At 40.0% G+C, this 17651-nt stretch overlaps 2 protein-coding genes across 6 annotated transcripts; one reads left to right on the top strand and one right to left on the bottom strand.

The window, feature by feature from the left end:
- The first annotated feature begins 886 nt into the window (after window positions 1-886).
- On the top strand, window positions 887-5403 carry LOC108936788 (vesicle transport protein SEC20). Of its 4 annotated transcripts, XR_003798094.1 has the most exons (7): window positions 889-973; window positions 1429-1521; window positions 2086-2177; window positions 2883-2987; window positions 3107-3225; window positions 3677-4141; window positions 5235-5308. XR_003798094.1 is itself a non-coding variant. In XM_018756355.1 (6 exons), the coding sequence occupies exons 1-6, from the start codon at window positions 890-892 to the stop codon at window positions 3871-3873; spliced, it is 690 nt and encodes a 229-aa protein (XP_018611871.1). In that variant the 5' UTR covers window positions 887-889; the 3' UTR covers window positions 3874-5206. The 4 variants fall into 4 exon arrangements, 3 of the variants coding, with proteins under 3 accessions (XP_018611871.1, XP_018611870.1, XP_029113379.1); XM_018756355.1 differs by lacking the exon at window positions 5235-5308 and having other exon boundaries at window positions 887-973; window positions 3677-5206; XM_018756354.1 differs by lacking the exon at window positions 3677-4141 and having other exon boundaries at window positions 5235-5403.
- A 4694-nt stretch (window positions 5404-10097) lies between these two features.
- nkx2.5 (NK2 homeobox 5) lies at window positions 10098-11920 on the bottom strand. 2 transcript variants are annotated; one of them, XM_029257544.1, is made up of 2 exons: window positions 11585-11920; window positions 10098-10679 (listed from the first exon to the last, which is right to left on the bottom strand). In XM_029257544.1, exons 1-2 carry the CDS (start codon window positions 11918-11920, stop codon window positions 10098-10100), a joined length of 918 nt encoding a protein of 305 aa, XP_029113377.1. The 2 variants fall into 2 exon arrangements, with proteins under 2 accessions (XP_029113377.1, XP_029113376.1); XM_029257543.1 differs by having other exon boundaries at window positions 10098-10687; window positions 11605-11920.
- Window positions 11921-17651: the final 5731 nt, after the last annotated feature.

Here is a 17651-nt window from a genome sequence, read left to right as displayed (position 1 = left end):
ACCCACCGGGCAGCAGGACTGTGGTCCAACCCACCGCGCCACCGCACCCCCTGATTTAAGAATACTCACATTTATTACTTTCGTAGTTTCATTTTGAATACCCCCCCCACTCCCCTTTGGTGAAACTGAAATGTTGAGTGTGTACAGTAGCTGTTGCTAATATGTGGTTCATTTTATCCATCACACTGTATTGTATGTATATGCTGCACCTGTACATTGTTTGGAAAGCAAGGAATAGAGAACTCACGTGGTCATGCACACGCTCTCGGTTCAGTCCCTGAATGATGGTGTTATCATAGTCTGTTGAAGACAATGAGGACACACTGGGAGATGTTGGGCCTCTTTTTGGTGCTCCAGATGATCCTGAAGTGACCCCGTATGGGACAAGCGGCTCTGAAAATGTGTGTGTGTGTGTGTGTGTGTTTCACTTCTTCTGTAACTTGTTACTTCTATTAGTCACCTTTGGCCTGACATAACATCCTTTGTTTGAGACCACATGCCTCAACAGAGAACATTCCAGGAGATCTTCATTAGAATTTATTAAATTAATTGTCTTGAATTTTTGTTATGAAAAGGTTCCGAAGGTATCTGGAGAAGCGGCAGCTCAAGTGGTTCCTTCGTTTGATTTATAAACTGCTGGCATCATCTAAATAAAGGATATTAATTTCACCGATTAAACTGTACTCAGTTACCAGCCACATTAAATAGTACACCTGTATATCAATCACCTGTTCCTGTGCAGGCTGTTTTAAAAAGACTCTAAAACATACAGCTGATAACATAAATGAACAGCATATTAAATGAATACTGTCTCAGTGCTGTGTCAATGAAAACGCGTTAGCGGTTAAGTCCCAATGTCCCTGCGGCTTGCCGTAGTTCCACGTCCATCATGGCGGGTTCCGCGGATGTCCACGTCCGAATATGTGCTCAAGAAATAATCAAATACGACTTGGAAATAAAAGCTCTAATTCAGGTATGATTACATTGGGTGTTATACGTAATAATAATAAACATTAGAATTCATATACAAATTTTGCCACTGTTAGTGTATTCCATTGGTACTGAGTAATATGTCTTGCTGAATGAAAACAACCACCACCAGACAAGAGCCGCCGGCCGGTAGCTAAGCTCACACTCACTACTACTTGTTTAACCTAAAAATCACACAGTTCTGGCAGACAAAGTCGCCCTTGTCACTGTAACCACTAGGACAATCAAACAAAATAATGAACAAAATAAATGTTAACGTGCTCAAATACAAAATTCGCTTCAGTTTTTCTTTTAATAATAATTTCGAGCTATCACTCACACAGTCGCTGCAGAAGAGATTTTAACTCTGCTAGCTTCGTCATTTCTTATATTAATCATTATTGATCTGCAGTAGTAGGCAGCGTCAGACTTTTAAAATGTGCGTTTTGTAAAAACTAGGACATCAGCGAGTGCTCCGGCCCGCACAGCGAACTAAAGGAGCTGAACTGCAAAGTGAAGGAGACGTTCAACCTGCTCCGACAGCGGATCCAGGTGAGCTGGTGGTGGTGCTGGTCACTGGTGCTCTCGGTCCATGATATCTCCTCTCCTCAGAAAAGACAAATCTTGGAGAACGTGAACTCCACTTGTTATCCAGCTGTACCCATGGTCATGATGATGTGGCATCAGTAAGAGCTCTCCATGATCTGGGAGCAAGATGAATTAAGGGTCTCACACCTCTATTAAATCTGAATGCATTTTACTAGCCAACTAAGCCAGGGTGCAGACCCACGTGTCACTTTCATCATTAAATTCATGCAATAAATGTGTTTTGTATAACAGTTTTACATTTGCATTCATTCATATTGTGGAGTATATAGTATATGAATGACTTTCAAATATTTTTATCTTCAGAAATGCATAACTCAACTGAATTTTTGGTAGTGTATGTGATATTGCCTTGCTATGGACTGCTTTCCAGTCCTGGTTTAGTCCTGCCTCATGTCCTGTGCTTTTAGGTTTGACTCTTATCCTACTGCAGAGTTGTGGTGGTTAAGTGGTTCATGAAAATGAAAGAAAGAAATAGAAAAATATCTGCCATAACAATCTCTTTGGCAGGATATGGAACAGATGGCTAAGGAGCAGGACAAGGAATCAGACATGATAGCTTTACTCAGTGAGACAGAAGGCCATCGGAAACAAATGTTAAGGTGAGAATGTTTTGTGACGTACATTGTAATCAAGAACATGACAAAAAATTAATTTAACTATAACTATGTTAACTATTTTTGTACTGTTACTATATATTATTATAATCTACTGTATATTACATACAGTAAACACTTATTAATGAAGACAGAACAATAAAAGAAGTTGCTAATGAATTACACTGATATAAGTAACCTGGCAACAGAGGAAAGGAAAAGAAACAAAAACTTACAGGCCAAAGAATTGGGACAAAAATAAATCTCAAGGGGTTAAAGTATCAGAGGTTGTCCAATTATCCAGCACATTTTACTGTTTTAAAATTCTCGTGTAATACAGTGGGTGCGAGATTCATGTCGATCAGCCAGTGTCGAATTGGTGTCAGTGTAAAAAAGATCCGTAATCCAGTAGTTTCAGACACCAGTGAATTGACATTTCCTGTATGGACTTTTTGCTGCAATTTTTTGTTTATTCAGCTAGATAGGCATTTTCAGCTTCATGACTTCTGTCATTGGTAGGCAGTGTACTGGCTATAGACCTTGCTCCCTATCTGCTGGACCAAACACTGAAATGAGCAGCACTGTCAGCACTGAAATGATGGATTTGTTTAGAACATGAGGCTATACTCAGAAGACATTTCATTTGGTGATGTACTTTTCTTGGATAATTTTGCAGTTCTTTTGTTTTATATATTTTTTACCATTTTACAGCAACCAGGCAGCATGGAGAAAAGCTAACCTTGCTTGCAAGCTATCTATTGATAACCTTGAAAAAGATGAGCTGCTTCATGGTCAGGATACATCAGTGACACAGAGGTGAGCATAAAGTTACATCAGTGTCCCACAAGGATGTATGTTCTGTTACAGGAGTGACAGTATTAGTGGTGTTATAAACGATAGTATGTGATCTATAGTGTTTTTTTTTTGCCCATCAGAAAGACCACCAAAAAGAACTTGGCTCAGACTACAAGTGACATCACAGAGAGCCTGATGAATATCAGTCGGATGATGTCGCAGCAAGTGAAGCAAAGTGAGGAAACCATAAACACTCTGGGTGAGTTTAACTGAAGAGCTGGACTATCCTCTCGCATTGCTCCTTGCATGCAAATAATGAAATGGGTGATCTTTGGTCTTATTTAAGTCTTTTGAATCAAATTTTTGAGAGATTACTGAAGGCAAATGCCTCTACCAACTTAAAGTTCATACAGAGCAATATCCTATACTTCAGTATTCCTCGTTTTTCTGATGCAACTGTGATTGTGTAATCTTTAAATTTTATGTTTAGCGGTGTAATTTAGTGTGTTGTTCATATTGGGGGAAGACTGGTTTTTTTTTTGCTTGTCACCGCTGTTCCTTGCCGTGTCTTTTACCTCTGGTGATGCTCTTCTCGCTGTTGCTGGCCATACAGTACAAATGGATCATTGCGCTCTTTCGCCTGCCTGTGTTTGTACACATGTCCTGGGAGATGGGAGAGGTGACATCTGTCATGCCTCTCTTCTCCATAGCTACCTCATCAAGAACAGTACAGGAAACAAATGAAGAGTTTAAAGCCATGACAGGGACCATTCAGTTGGGGAGAAAGCTCATCACAAAGTACAATCGACGGGAGTTCACAGACAAACTGCTCATCTTCCTCGCACTGGCCCTCTTTCTAGCCACTGTCCTGTACATTCTGAAGAAAAGACTTTTTCCTTTCCTGTAAATGGAAATAATGGACTGAAAGCCATTGGCTTTGTTTGGTATTGCCCTTCAAAGTTATTGCACAGTAAAAGACACTAAATATGTGCCTTAAAGGTGTAATATCTATATTCTTCATTTAATTTTGTTGGTCTTATATAAGTTAGTACTGAGTATGAGGCGGTTGTCATATGACAAGCAATGTCATCCTCTGTCTTGCCTCATGTAAATAGTCTACAACAAGTCTTAATGGATCTAAATATCACTTCAGTAGACCAAAAGCAATAGTTTGGGTGAGTACAGCTTGATCTTTCTCATGAAATGTTATTTTTCTGTATTAGCATTGCCCACATTGGGAAATTAAAATTTGTTTTAGTAGGTAAAGCTTTCATGCAATTTATATTTAAAAGCTTTGCTTTGTAACAGGTGCAAAACTTAAAAGTCCTCACAATTAACAAGACTTGCTGTCCTTCACCATTTCATTCTGTTTTACGCTCTTGATTTGTTGCTGAGTCAGTTCAGTGGCAATAACACAAACCTTTTCTTGCTCTATCTTTTACTGTATATCTTGTATGAATACGGATTAAATTAATAGTTTGAGTTGGGCTTTGGCTGCTGTTGATCTGTTGGACATTTTTTGAGACGAGATGTAATTGTTGCCATGGGAATTATACATTTGTTATTTGCAGAAATAGCATGTTGTAAATATAAATAAAGCAATTCCTTTATCCTTGTATTGTCTTCATAAGAAGGACCTTTGCTTCTATAATCATTTGCAGGGTTCCCAGGCACATAAAACCTCACTTTATTACAGAGCTTACTGTATTTTTTAGTGATGCAATAATACTACTGGGGATGCCCTTGATTCGCCCCCTGTTCCATTTTAAATTGATACTGGCAATCGTTCATGATCGGAGTAATGCAGGTGCCTTGACAATCCTTTTTTTAGTTTGCCACATGGTGGACGTAGGTTGGAAGGGACATGAGTCAGAGTGCTGGGGGAGAGAGGGAATGGAGGGGACTGTGGCATTAATCACATTACTGGAGATAAAGAAGCATGCGTCCCCCGCTTTCCTCCGATAAGACCCGGAAAGGCTGATTATTCTCGTCTTTTTCTTCCCCCTGCTTTCTCTCTGCTGGGCTGCCAGACGGGGGCTGTATTTTTAGAATGGTGTGGCCACAATATCTGACTTGTTCTTTTCAACACCTTAGGCAGGCAAACGGGCACTGCATTGACACAACCTTTCTCCTCTACTTTGCATTTTCTTGACATTTATAAAGAAAACAAAATATACTCACCAGTCTAACGTTCTCTGCTGGATTTTCTTCTCTCTGTGTTGGAGGCTGAATTACCTTTGTAATGATTTTCTTTGTGTATTCTTTCAGATGCTAGAAGAGGTTATGTTTGGACAGCCAGGACTAAGAGATGCCCAAGTATAGTATTAGTCAAAAATTTGAGTACACCTGGGTAATATTTGAATGTGGTGAACTGGACAGGAAAGTCAAAGCAAAGCAACCCACAAGTGTCTTACATCTCTGGGAATTGCTGCGGAAGAGCTGGGAAGACATGTTGCCCGATTTCCTTCTCAAACTTGTTAACCAAATGCCTTGTGAAAAAAAAAAAAACAATTTCCTGGTGCATTGAAACTTCTGACTGGTACAGTGCACTCACCACTGCTGAAAATTAATTATAGACACAATTCAAAGGGTCTTATCAAGGTGGAAGGTTCCATTTTTCCTATGGATCATTCATCAGGCAATGAATATTTGGTTTTCCTGTTTGTATTGTGTTTATATTAATTGTGAGATAGTTAAATTGTCAGTAGAAGCTGCTGGCACTGTGCCCTTGAAGCCTCCAGTGTTTAAAGTCACAAGGGAAATTGTCTTGCTGCATTAGAGGCAAAGTGTTGCTGTTTAAAGGAGTCAGATGCTGTTGTCTCTAATGGCCAAAACATTGTTTTCTTGAGTAAATCAAATCGTGGTTTGGTCTGCAGTCACTTCCTCCATTTTCTATCCTGACATGGCAGAATAACAGTTCAAAGGTGAAGGGACAGCCAAAGGCACGGGGCGGATAGGCTTTAACTCCTGATTAATGAGTTGATGGACATGCATGCATTTCCCATCTGCTGTTGAGCTGCATTGTAATTGCCATCTAGTTGTACTGATGGGCTGTCAAATCAACACCCAATGACTTACTAAAATGCCAAAAGGTCACAGGCCAGGATGTGGACTTGTTGAACTTCTTTACAATGTTTGAATGTGCAAGAAAATCTTATTTCATAGTGCTGGTTATTACTGTGATACTAAAGCGGGATGAAGGATAAGCCTTTTGTGTTTCCTGTGGCTATCGTATTGAATGAGACAAATTAAAGAATGAGTATTTTAAATTGCATTTGCCTGAGAGAGATTAACACCATGTTTTTCGAGCTCTGAACTGTTTGCAGTTTGGAAGATATGGCATAAAAAAGTTAATGCATGTTGGTGACTGAGCTGAGGATTCCACTGTATTATTTTTGTTTGTATAACACTTGGATTAATGCCATTGCATTGGGTTCCACTTTATGGTGTTTCGGGTTACGTCGCTCCTTAGTTGTACATAAAACTTTTGATCCCTGCAAGTACATAGACAGACTCACAGAGGGACGCAGTTTAGCTTGAAATAAATGAGAGAAAATGTTATATTTTTATTAAAATGTTTTAATGCTTATAAATGATGTCTTTGAAGAAAATACTGTACGGTACCGGTGTACAAAGTAACCGACTTGGTTCCTGCCCACAACATCATGAGAGAGCAGGACAATTCGCTTAAAGTGAAAGTACAGCCTAAATATGAAACATAATCAGAAATCCTCCCGAAATGTACAGTCATCGCAACCCAGAAATGTGGTACTTTTGTAGGGAAATTACAGGTACATTTCTTTCGTGCTGCTGTGTATGTTTTACAGCACTGAAAAGACACGTATGTTGTCTTTTTTCGCCTTCTGTAAATACGACGTGTTTGCCGTGTATCATCATGATAATCATTATGTATAACAACCTACAAAATGTACCTATATGCAGCAGTCGTTACTATTAAATTAGTAAAATAACCGGGAATAAAGATGGAAAGCGATAAAATTCAGTAATGATTACATAACGGTTAATATGAAATGTATTTGCGCACACAGCGCTGTGTCCGGTCGTCTCGATGGGACACGTGACGTTTTCGCTCCGTGACTCGTGTCTTGTGTGCGTGTGGAATTACAATCCAATTCAGCTTCTTCCTATACAAGTATCTGTGAAAGTTCTCCTTGCGGAATCCATGGCGCCACTAGCAAAAAAAAAAAGAAAAAAAAAAAAAAAACCCTCTGCATTCTTCAGTAGTTTAGTTACTGTATCTATGTCATATCGATCCAATTTTATTGCTTATGGGTGAAAATTGTCCCGCTATATGATATTTTAGCATAAAATGCAGTTTTCCGGTCGACAGATTAATATCGAATAGCGATGATGTCTTTTATCTTAATATCATCTAAGTATTGCTTTAATTTAACCATTCTTGTTGTTGTTAATAATAATAATAATAATAATAATAATAATAATAATGGGCACGTCACACGTAGAGGTTGAAGTAATTCACCTGAACATCTTTGCTGTTTTTGGAAAACTTTGTGAAAGATCAAGTTCGAAGCTTTGCATTTGCTCCGATAAATTTAAGAAATGATAGAAACGGGAGTATTGGGTGTGTGATCGTAGCAGAGTTTGCCTAAAAGCGTCCAATGAAGTGAGTCACTATCCACTTTAACAGTTTAACCTGACACTAAACACAGCAGACACGCTGCGAGGGGCTGTATATGGGACTGTTTGAAATGGATTTAAATTATGCACACAAACTGCTTTATGCCTGTCATATTTCAGGAGGGCCCCCTCCCTCCCCCCCCCCCAACCTGGTTGTACTGGTGTAACCCTTTTACTGGACATTTTCTGCTGCTCACAGAGCACTGAAAAAGTGAAGCTGGAAGTAACTCACAGCGACATACATCCCAGTAAAGTAATTTATCATATTTGAATGCATAACTTTTGTAGATAAGTACATCAGTTGCATGCAACATTGTGCCTTTTATAGTTTCATTATTGTCAGTGTTTATCTGTATTTCGCTCGCTCCTTTGCATAAGATAACTCGCAATGCCTGTTGTGCGCAAAAAAAAAATAGTTCTCTCAACCCTTTTAAAAAAACATTATGTGGAAAAACTATTCAAAATATAGCACCATATACAACATTGTAGATTTTTAAATAGTTGTATATGTTTATAAGCGTGGAAAAAAGCCATTTTTCGGTTTTTAAAGCATCATTGCCATTGAGATTTTGGAGGATGTCTTCAGACAGGTGGGACCATTTTTTAAAAATTGCCCAAATATGAAGGAAGAAATATGTGTTTAATTCTCAGTAATTGTAAGACTTTTGCGCATTGTGGATTCTGGAGATATTTTAATTTGTATTTCAGCAGTTAAAGGGGCTTATATATAAAGTTACATTTCTAGAATGATGTAAATGCTGGAAGATGTTACACGGAAAAAATAAATTGTTTTACATGGTGTAAGTTACTCACTTGTCCTTTTACCAAAAGCATAAAATGTAGACTATGTCAAGACGAGGAAATAAAACATTCCTTTTATTCCCATTCGAAACTTTTAATTTACATGTTATAAACATTTATTATTGCTGCGTACAGTCACAGATACAACTGTCTAAGAATGTATGGGCAGGTAAAATAGCTTCTTTCAGGAAAGAAACCATGAAAATTTCAACGGAAACATGGCGCAAAATTATTATTAATAATAATAATAATAATAATAATAATAATTACAATAATAACATGCTATGTCAATATGTTTGCGTGCGGTGATTTCAATAAACTCTAAATTTCCTTCTTTGGTAGATGCTGAAACCTCTATTTTAGTTCTTCAGTAAGCCTACTAATATTAACGCCTCAGTTCAGGAACTAATTTTCCATCAACAGTACAAACAATTTAATTGGACGAAATACCTTTTGTTCATCTAAGCTAATTAATGTAAAGTGTAATTAGCGTTTTAGTTCATATGAATTAGAAATAAGTTGTTGGAACTAATGCGTTGTGGTGTATGAGTTAAAATATCGTTTTACAGTTATAAATACAATTTTCCCTTCGACACCTTGTGCGGAAAGGTTTAAAGTGTGTTAGATTAATATTCTCAGCATATGAAATTCCTGTGTCGCATTTTTGGTAACTTTTTATTAATTCATCCGTTAAATTGCACTCATGCAAATATGATGCTTTAATTGGCCTGTCGTGTAAAATACTGAATTGTCTTAGACCTCAGTCTTCACGAATAAAACGAAAATATAAAACTTCGCTGTTTCTAAATTGTTTTAGTAAATAAGCAGTGGTATTTTGTGTTTCAGTTCAGATTTGTTTAAACCAGTTCATGTTAGTCTCCATAATGCATTAGTATGCCTTGCTTGATTGTAATATTTTTAACTAAGGTACTATATACTTGAATAAAGATAAACAAACTTTACTGTATTAAAACATATAATTATGATGTTTAATTGAATTGTCTTTTACTTTACAACGCCTTAGAAAAATGTACATTACGACTTTTCTGAATCTTGTCTGGATAATTATGGATAGGCTTCATATTATTTCGTTCAATTATATTCTTGTGACACCATTTATCCCAGTATCTTCTTAAATAAACTGGATTATGTACAGACTTCAATATATGCTTATTTCAACCAATGCAAAGTGATTGCTTTAATGTTTAAGATCTACAACGTATATTTTCTAAAAAATAAAACCACCTGAAGTTAAAAGTCCATAATCCAAACGTCCGCCTTATAAATGTAGGTAACGTTAAAAAATACAGTACATATGAAATGCAGTAATCCGAGAATATACGTACAGTTGGTATGTGGCAACGTGGCCGTGTCCCTACAGCGCAGAATGACACGTGAAGGACATTTCCTTCAAAATAACAAAGTGTCGTTCGGTCCTCGCGCGTTACATCAATACTAAAGGTAAATCCAGCCACGTACCGTACGGAGTACTGCAAAGCTGTAGTCTCAGCGAGCTGGCGCGATGTGGCTTTTTAATAACTGCTTATTTCCTTCGCTCGCACGCGCGCGCGCGCGCGCCTGGCACTGTCTCGCCCGCGTGCCGCTTTTTTTTTTTTTTTTTTTTTTTTTTTTCTTCTCTCTCAGGCATTTCACGCGTCGTGGGCTCCTGGTTCACCAGGCTCGGATCCCGTGCAGTGAGGACACTCCGCCGGGGGACTGAAACTGGGTCTGGACGGTACCGAGCTCTCCCACGCTCACGTTCATGTAGTTAGCGCCGCCCGTCGTGGGCTGGATGCTTTGCATGGGGGCCGCGGCGTAGTTGCACGCGTAGTTTGTGTTGCAGCCCGGACTCGGGTAGTTGGGGAAGGCAGGGTACGCGTTGTATGTGTAGTGGTTGATGCCCACGTTGTAAGAAGCGCCGTAGGTGGAGGCGTCGCCCACGCACGGCTTTCCGTCCCGCACCAGCACGGGGACCGAGATGCGCCGTGGCGGTGGGATCCCCACCATCTCCAGCGTCTGGTCCTGCCGCTGCCTCTTGCACTTGTAGCGGCGGTTCTGGAACCAGATCTTGACCTGCGTGGATGTGAGTTTGAGCACGCTGGCCAGGTGGTCTCGCTCGGGGGCGGAGAGGTATTTCTGCTGTTTGAAGCGCCTCTCCAGCTCGTACACCTGGGCCTGCGAGAAGAGCACGCGCGGCTTCCTCCTCTTCCTCTGCCTCGGCCGCTCGGCGTCTCCTGTCTTCGGGTGGGCCTCCTGTTCCACTGGAGAGCGAGCATTTCAAACACGTGTTCAAAATTCATCCCCGCATTAGAGTGACGCGCACACTGTCAAACGCTGACAAAAAAAAAGAAAAAAAAAAAACACTAGGAGTTGCGGCGCAGCTTGTAGTTGAGTGTTTTGGCTTGCTGCAGTCTGAAGGTTTCTGGTTCGAATCCCACATCGGCTCTAATAGAAAATGCTTACCCTGACTCGAAATGGTAAAATATCGTGCCGTGTAAATGGGTAAATAATAATAATAATAATAATAATAATAATAATAATAATAATAAGCTATATCATTTTAAGAGACATTTGAGAATGGTGTAAAACATCTTAATAGATTTTATATTTATATATTAACTATTCATAAATACATAATATGTAACCACGCTGCGTATGCATACAACTTCATTTGTAAGTTTAAATGTGATGGACTGTCTGTACACTTTTTTTTATTTATTCACATTCAAATAGTGCTTTTTAATTATACCAATATAATTACTGAATTCCCTTTAGTTTTTGCAAATAATCTAAATAATGACAAAATAATTTGCCGCTATTTCTCCAGGGGATTGTTAATATTTCACATGTTTTGTCAGAAATGTTTAAAAGAACAGCTACTCACGGGAGAAGACCGCTCTGAAAAGCGCACGTAAGAAAGGTTTAAATAAACAGATGAGACATAAAATTGATATAAACTTGTGACAGAAATGGACGACCCTCGTTAATGTCATTTTTTTTTTAACACTTTGGCAGCTGTCGGATAATTTTTCCTTCAATTAATAAACACGAAATAATGAGAAAATACTGGATGCAATAAAGGAAGCTCGTTCAAAGCAGTCCGACAAACACACACAGAGCGAACGAGCCCATCGCCTACTGACAGTAGCAGAATATACAGAACAATGGAGAAAATCACCTTTTCTTTCTTTTTCCTCGTACGCGCTGTCCGCTCTCGTGTCTTTCATCATATCCATATCCGGGAAATTCTTCCCATAAAAGGCAGCGCTGAAGTTTAGTGAAGGGTTTTTGGTGGCTTTGAGCTCCGGGACATCCTGGCTGAACAGAGAGGCTCCCACTGGCATCTCCAGCAAAGGCTCCTGTTTGAACTTCGCCAGCATGCATGAAGAAGTGGGGACAGCGGTGTCCAAAGAGGCCATTTCGTCCTGGTTCTGCTCCAGATTCAATATATCCTTTACTGAAAAAGGAGTAGATGTTAAGGGGCTGGGAAACATGACCAATGAACACTTGCTCCTCAACAAATTGATGAACTTGCAAGGATCACTCCTCCCAGAAAGTTCACCAAGCCGAAGCTGGCTCTAGTGAGACAAGGAGGCTCTTGAGAAAAGTGTTCATCTTTACAACACACCCTGATTCTGACTCGTGGGGGTGTATGGCTGTGGTTACGTACAGGCAGCCGGAAAGGAGGGGCTTGGATGTCCTGACCAAAAAAAAAAAAACCAAAGTTCACTAATCCACCATTGGCTGCCATGGCCGCTGTGACGTTCGCAATTTAGAATTTCAGGTAACCTTAAATGTCCATGTAAAAAGCAACACGTAATTAAAGAAATATACAGCTCGCAAACGGCCCCGTGTCGCATGTTCTACCCTGCAGTTCCAGAAGCGCATGTTTTGGCTGATTATGATTAGAGACACAAAGTGTTTTTTTTTTACGCAGGAAAAAAAAAATCATGCTAAAATAAAAATGAAGACGGGGCGAGAAATAAATATATTTGAAGTTAAATTTAATGCAGTTAAAATTTCCAGATAAAAAGTAGAAGTATGGAAACCCTGAGAAAATAGAGATGAAACGTCTACAGCTCCCGAAAAGACAACAAAAAGGGATCGTGTCCTAAAAAGTCCTAATTCGACCTTGATGAAATGGTGGTTAAGAGTTACTGAAATTGAAACTGCAGGTGAGTGGTGCGCTGTTTGAAGATGTGCGAATTACCCCAAATTATATGATGGATTATTGAAATAAAACATTAAATCCAAGAATGCAAGGTGTGAAATTAGGAAATACTGGTGGCAATTAACGAAAATGTAGTTTGACAAGGCGCCTTGGACCCCCCCCCCCCCCCGCCCCCCCATCCAGTGTTCCTGGAGGGGAGAAGACACATGGATGGTCGGCTGCGTGTGTGTGTGTGTGTGTGAGCGCGTGTGTGGGGGGGGGGATGGGCGGGACGTGCGTTTGTTTAATCCGGGGGGAAATGGGGCAGACAGCGCACGAGTAGGAGGAAGAAGAGGAAGAGATCTTCACCAGGAGACAACAGGTTGGCGCTGCTCTGGAACCTGAAACCGGCGGTAAAACATCTCAAAGGTCTCACACTGAAAGATCCTGGAGCCACTGGTTCTATCATCAGCATGTGATAACAGATCACAACAAAGCAACAAACCGACACCAACCCAGCGGTCCACGCAGCGCTCAGCGCTGGGAAAACTGGTGTGCAACGCAGCCCTAAAACATCACAATATCACACAGGCGTAATTAAAACAATTTACTGTAAGATAAAATACGGTATTGCTGCTTGTTTCTCCCTTCTCTTCATACAAGTGATTTAGCCTTAAATACAGTTTTCTTCAACTGAACGTACCAATAAAACATCTACTGGCTTTGATGACAGAATTTTTTTCATTGCGCAAAAAAAAAAAAAAAAAAAAAAATCACGTGCCTATTTAATGAATTCGTTACTGCACAAAACTTCATCTGCAAATATTTGGGGAAAATATCAATAGCTGCATAGTTTCCTTGTGGGAGCACTTTGTCCGGCTTTAATTTGGTTATTTGAAAGTATCGTGGCGACTCGCTGGAGCAACATCCAAATGGAGAAGTGAGCTGAGCGAACATCAGACGTTGTCATTAATGGCCCTGGAGACGCTTATAGGAGGCAGACGGCATTATCAGCAGTTTTATCTCTAACAATATATCACGTTTAATACTGTAGTGGACTAAATGGCTCTTTTGTCCGTGGCCCAGAGTTGGTGTTTACAGTTTTGAGGAATATTTCTGGCTTGCAGCATGAGGAGGAAGGTGGCTGATGAATGGACAGCAGCACTTTTTAGGAAGAGTGAGTGAACACCCAAGGCCCGCCCTGGCAATAATTGGTGAAATAAAGTAAACACGCGCTCAGGCTTATGGAAACTGTTTTTTGTCAAGATGATTAATGGACTTGATTTTTTTTTTTTTTTCCCCCCCTCCCTTTTTTCCCCTCTTCCGCGCACCCAGGAGACACGGCAGGCAGCATCATTTCTGTTAGCTGCTGCAGCGCGGTTGTTGCCACGTGTTTAATGTTGGAGTGACTTGCAACTATTTGGAGTCCTCCGGAGGAGATGGACATAATAAAGTGGACTACTGGACAACTGCTTTGTTTTTCACTTGCTCTGCATAGCCGCGCGTCACTCGTTTAGTCATTAGCAATATTGTCTAGTTTGATTAAAAACAATAAATAATATTTGACAAGTTCAGCACATCCGCCAAACGAACAGCAGTCTTTTATTTTGTGTGTCACCGTTTATTTTATCGAGGATTGCTTATCGTCAGGATTTCCATTCCGTACAGTTGATCGCATTTCTTTTTTTTTTTTTTTTTTTTTTTTTTTGCTTTTTCAAAGGCTATTTAAAATTCTTTACATTTTTTTGGCACGTAGTGATTTTTCTTGAAAATGTGTCGATGCGTTATTTCGTTGCAGATCATTTTAAAAATCTTGTTAGTTCCGCTCCCAGGACTCTTCTGGGTTTCTTATCGACAGCAATCATGAATCACTTAGAAAACGAGCAGCGTATTTACCCGGGCGATTGGCCCTCAGGGAGGACTATAGTGTAGCTGGCAGGAGACCGCGGCAGCTCCACACACAGGGCTGTAGCGGCTCAGCGGAGCGGCGCTCCTCCAGTCCCGTCCAGTCCCGTCCCGTCCCGTCCCGTCCAGTCCCATCTTTCCGCACGGCGTCTCGTGCTCAGATAAAGAGCGCGATAAGGCGCTCGCGCTTCCTGTGGCCGCTTGTCGCGGACGTATCGGCCTGTGGCCCACAGGGGCTCCGCGTGTTATCGGCCAGACGACACGCGTGTAGGAACCACCGCTGGCGTCTTTCTTCGGTTCCCGGGGCCTGTCAGTCATCTGGTCCCCCCCACCCGCACCCGCACCCGCACCCCACTCACACCTTCCTAATGGACACTAATTAGAGGGGTCGTTACGACACGGGACGCAGCGGCGATGACCACATTAATTACGAACAAGTCAGTTACAGCACCTTACTGTCCTGCTAACGTTCCGCTGCTCACCTTCTTGCCCAAATCTTTTTTTTCTCACCCGCTAAACCGAGATCACGACAAATGCGACTCTTCCAGAGCCCTCCTTCGGCTTTAATTTACTCTAATATTCCCTCGCCTTCTTCCTTTATGACACAATAATGTTCATTCATTACGTATCTATAGTAGTGTATGCGGTAAAATGTATTCCTACAGGGCACTCGCTACAAAAAAAATTTAAAAAAAATGTTCTTAAAGATCTTAAAGAACTGTATGTCACTTATCAATATTTGTTTTGCTTTTGAGAAAAAAATGCGTATTAATTATTATTGCTAATTTAATAACGAGATTCTGCCATAACGTCATATTTGCTTTTTGTGAAGGTACGAATAGTTTGACAGGATTGTGTGATGATTATCTGAATTTCTTATTAACCCAGATTAGAATAAACTCAAAGCGTAGAAAAACGAAATCATCTATAAAAATTCACACAGGTTTATTTTATTCTATAATTTTTATTATATTTATTGTATAATTGGGACCGAAATGCTTATCATTCGACTACATTGATCATAGAAACTTGCGAATTTGAAAGTATAACAGCAAATTTTTGTCTGCTTTTTGCCACCGATCGGAGAGGCAGCGCAGTTCGCATGAAAAGAGAAAATAATGACGAACATCGATCCAACGTTATTATCATTTGTTTTCGATCTTCACCTCCAATCCACCAAAAAGGTTAAAGATCTAAGTTAATCGGCTAGATGTAAAAAATCATCTTAACAAAAAGGCTGTAAGTTTTCAAATCAACAACGATAATAATAATAATAATAATAATAATAATAATAATAATAGTTTTTATGGTTATATTTGCTGGTTTGTAGTAATGAGTGGGACTAGTGCTGCTGTCATTTTTAATAGCTCTGTGTTTTTTCGGCTGATGATTTCCAGACCTGTATAATATACATAATATACTATTAGTAGTTCACAGATGACATGCTGTGTGTTCGTGCCATGTTGTTCAGCCTCTTATATTTATAGACATGTGAATATTATAATGATTATTAACCTTTGTTGAGGTCACACTGTTGTTAGCTGTTTTCCATTATTTTACTTTATTTTATTTTATTTCTGTGGTAGAGTGGGGTACTTATTCTGCTTCCTTTTACTTTTATATTACAATGGGCAGTAGTTTCTGTGTCCCCTCCCCGCCGCCGCCCCACTGCCTCCAGCGACGGTGACAGTGAGTGAGGTGACAGCGACAGCGCGGCTACCAGGTGTCCCCCCCCACCCCCACACACACAGAGGACAGGAGTCCTTCTCAGAAGCTGAGACATTTCCAGAAATAATCGCATTCACTGAAACTTTATCCGAGGTCCGAGACCCCTGAGTGCTGTTCCAATTTGTTCTATTTCTATGTGTTATTTCCACGCGCTGTGTGTGTGTGTATGTGTGTGTGTGTGTATGTGTGTGTGTGTGTGTGTGTGTGTGTGTGTGTGTGTGTGTGTGAGAGAGAGAGAGAGAGAGAGAGAGAAAAGGGGGCACCTGCTCAGCCCTCGGCGGGACCTGTCAGAAGGACACCAAAAATGTGTCTCCCCCCTTTTACCTCCTTATATCATTATTTAATTGACACACGTTTTGCTTTTACGTGCATCTATTGAATTTTCTCGCGTTTTTCATGGCAAATTGCTCTAGTGCTCAAATGTATTGGGTCCCCCTACTTTCTGTGCCGGCCTCGGAATCCTGCCACCTGGTGGCCATTGCGGGAACACAGTTGCGCGACTGGCGGCTACACGCGCTGTTGGGAACGCGGCGGAGAACATGCTCACGTGACGCGCACCTTTCCCCCCGTTACTGTCGTCATTATCAGCATAGTTATTACTATTAATATACAAACCACTGTTCACGTGGGGCAGCAGGTCGTGTTATGGGTAGGGCAGTCACTTTACAATCCTCATTCCAATCCCCTGCTGCTGTATTTTACGTCATCAAAGATACAGTAAGGATAATTTGGGTAAATCACAGTAAAATCCTCATATCATAAGCTTCCTTGGACAAAGTTGTCAGCTAATGACATGCTAATAATCTTTCCAGTCGGTATAAACTAGTTATTATGAATCTTAAAATGTTGTGCTTCATTTATTTTATTTACAAATAAACACAATCCCAGTTATTTCTCCAGACATACATTTTGTGGGCTTTCTAAATTGTATTGCTATTTTAGGGATGTTTGGAAGAAACAAGGCAATCTCGAGGCAGGCCCACTGCAGCCTTGCAGAATTTCAGTTTAACTGTTTTAAAAATGACACTTTGCATTCACTAAATATCTTCTCATTGTAGACACATGAACAGTTATTCCTAAGAGAGTAATATACAATTAAACTATAAATGGTCATCATTTTAAAACTGAGTCCTTCATATGCAGGACTTCTTGTACTTCACAAAAGACCTTCAATTTTTTGTGTATGTATTTTTCCATAATTACTTTTAACTCTGTTTCCAGTCTCTCAACATTATTAATGTATTACGTTATTGGTAAACATATTAATTTTTACCATTATATGTCAAAATATACACCCAAGCACACATGTTTAAAATGTGATCACCTCTAAATTGGTGTTATTACATTTACATTTATTCATTTAGCCAACGCTTTTCTCCAAAGCAACGCACATGTCATAGAAAATACAATGTGTGCATTACATTAGGAGAAAGGGAGACATA

This window comes from Scleropages formosus, chromosome 13 (genome assembly GCF_900964775.1).
Source record: "Scleropages formosus chromosome 13, fSclFor1.1, whole genome shotgun sequence".
NCBI classification, from domain to species: Eukaryota; Metazoa; Chordata; class Actinopteri; order Osteoglossiformes; family Osteoglossidae; genus Scleropages; species Scleropages formosus.
Note: the sequence above shows the minus strand (reverse complement) of the source record. Positions and strands in the feature narration are given on the sequence as shown.

Excerpts from the sequence above, each read along its gene's own strand:
- LOC108936788 (XM_018756355.1), top strand. The coding sequence starts at position 890 with ATGGCGGGTTCCGCGGATGTCCACGTCCGAATATGTGCTCAAGAAATA. Across the intron at positions 2,178-2,882 it reads CATCGGAAACAAATGTTAAG|CAACCAGGCAGCATGGAGAA; the intron begins GTGAGAATGTTT and ends ACCATTTTACAG. Across the intron at positions 3,226-3,676 it reads GGAAACCATAAACACTCTGG|CTACCTCATCAAGAACAGTA; the intron begins GTGAGTTTAACT and ends TCTTCTCCATAG.
- nkx2.5 (XM_029257544.1), bottom strand. The coding sequence starts at position 11,920 with ATGTTTCCCAGCCCCTTAACATCTACTCCTTTTTCAGTAAAGGATATA. Across the intron at positions 10,680-11,584 it reads GTGATTTTCTCCATTGTTCT|GAGGCCCACCCGAAGACAGG; the intron begins GTATATTCTGCT and ends CCAGTGGAACAG.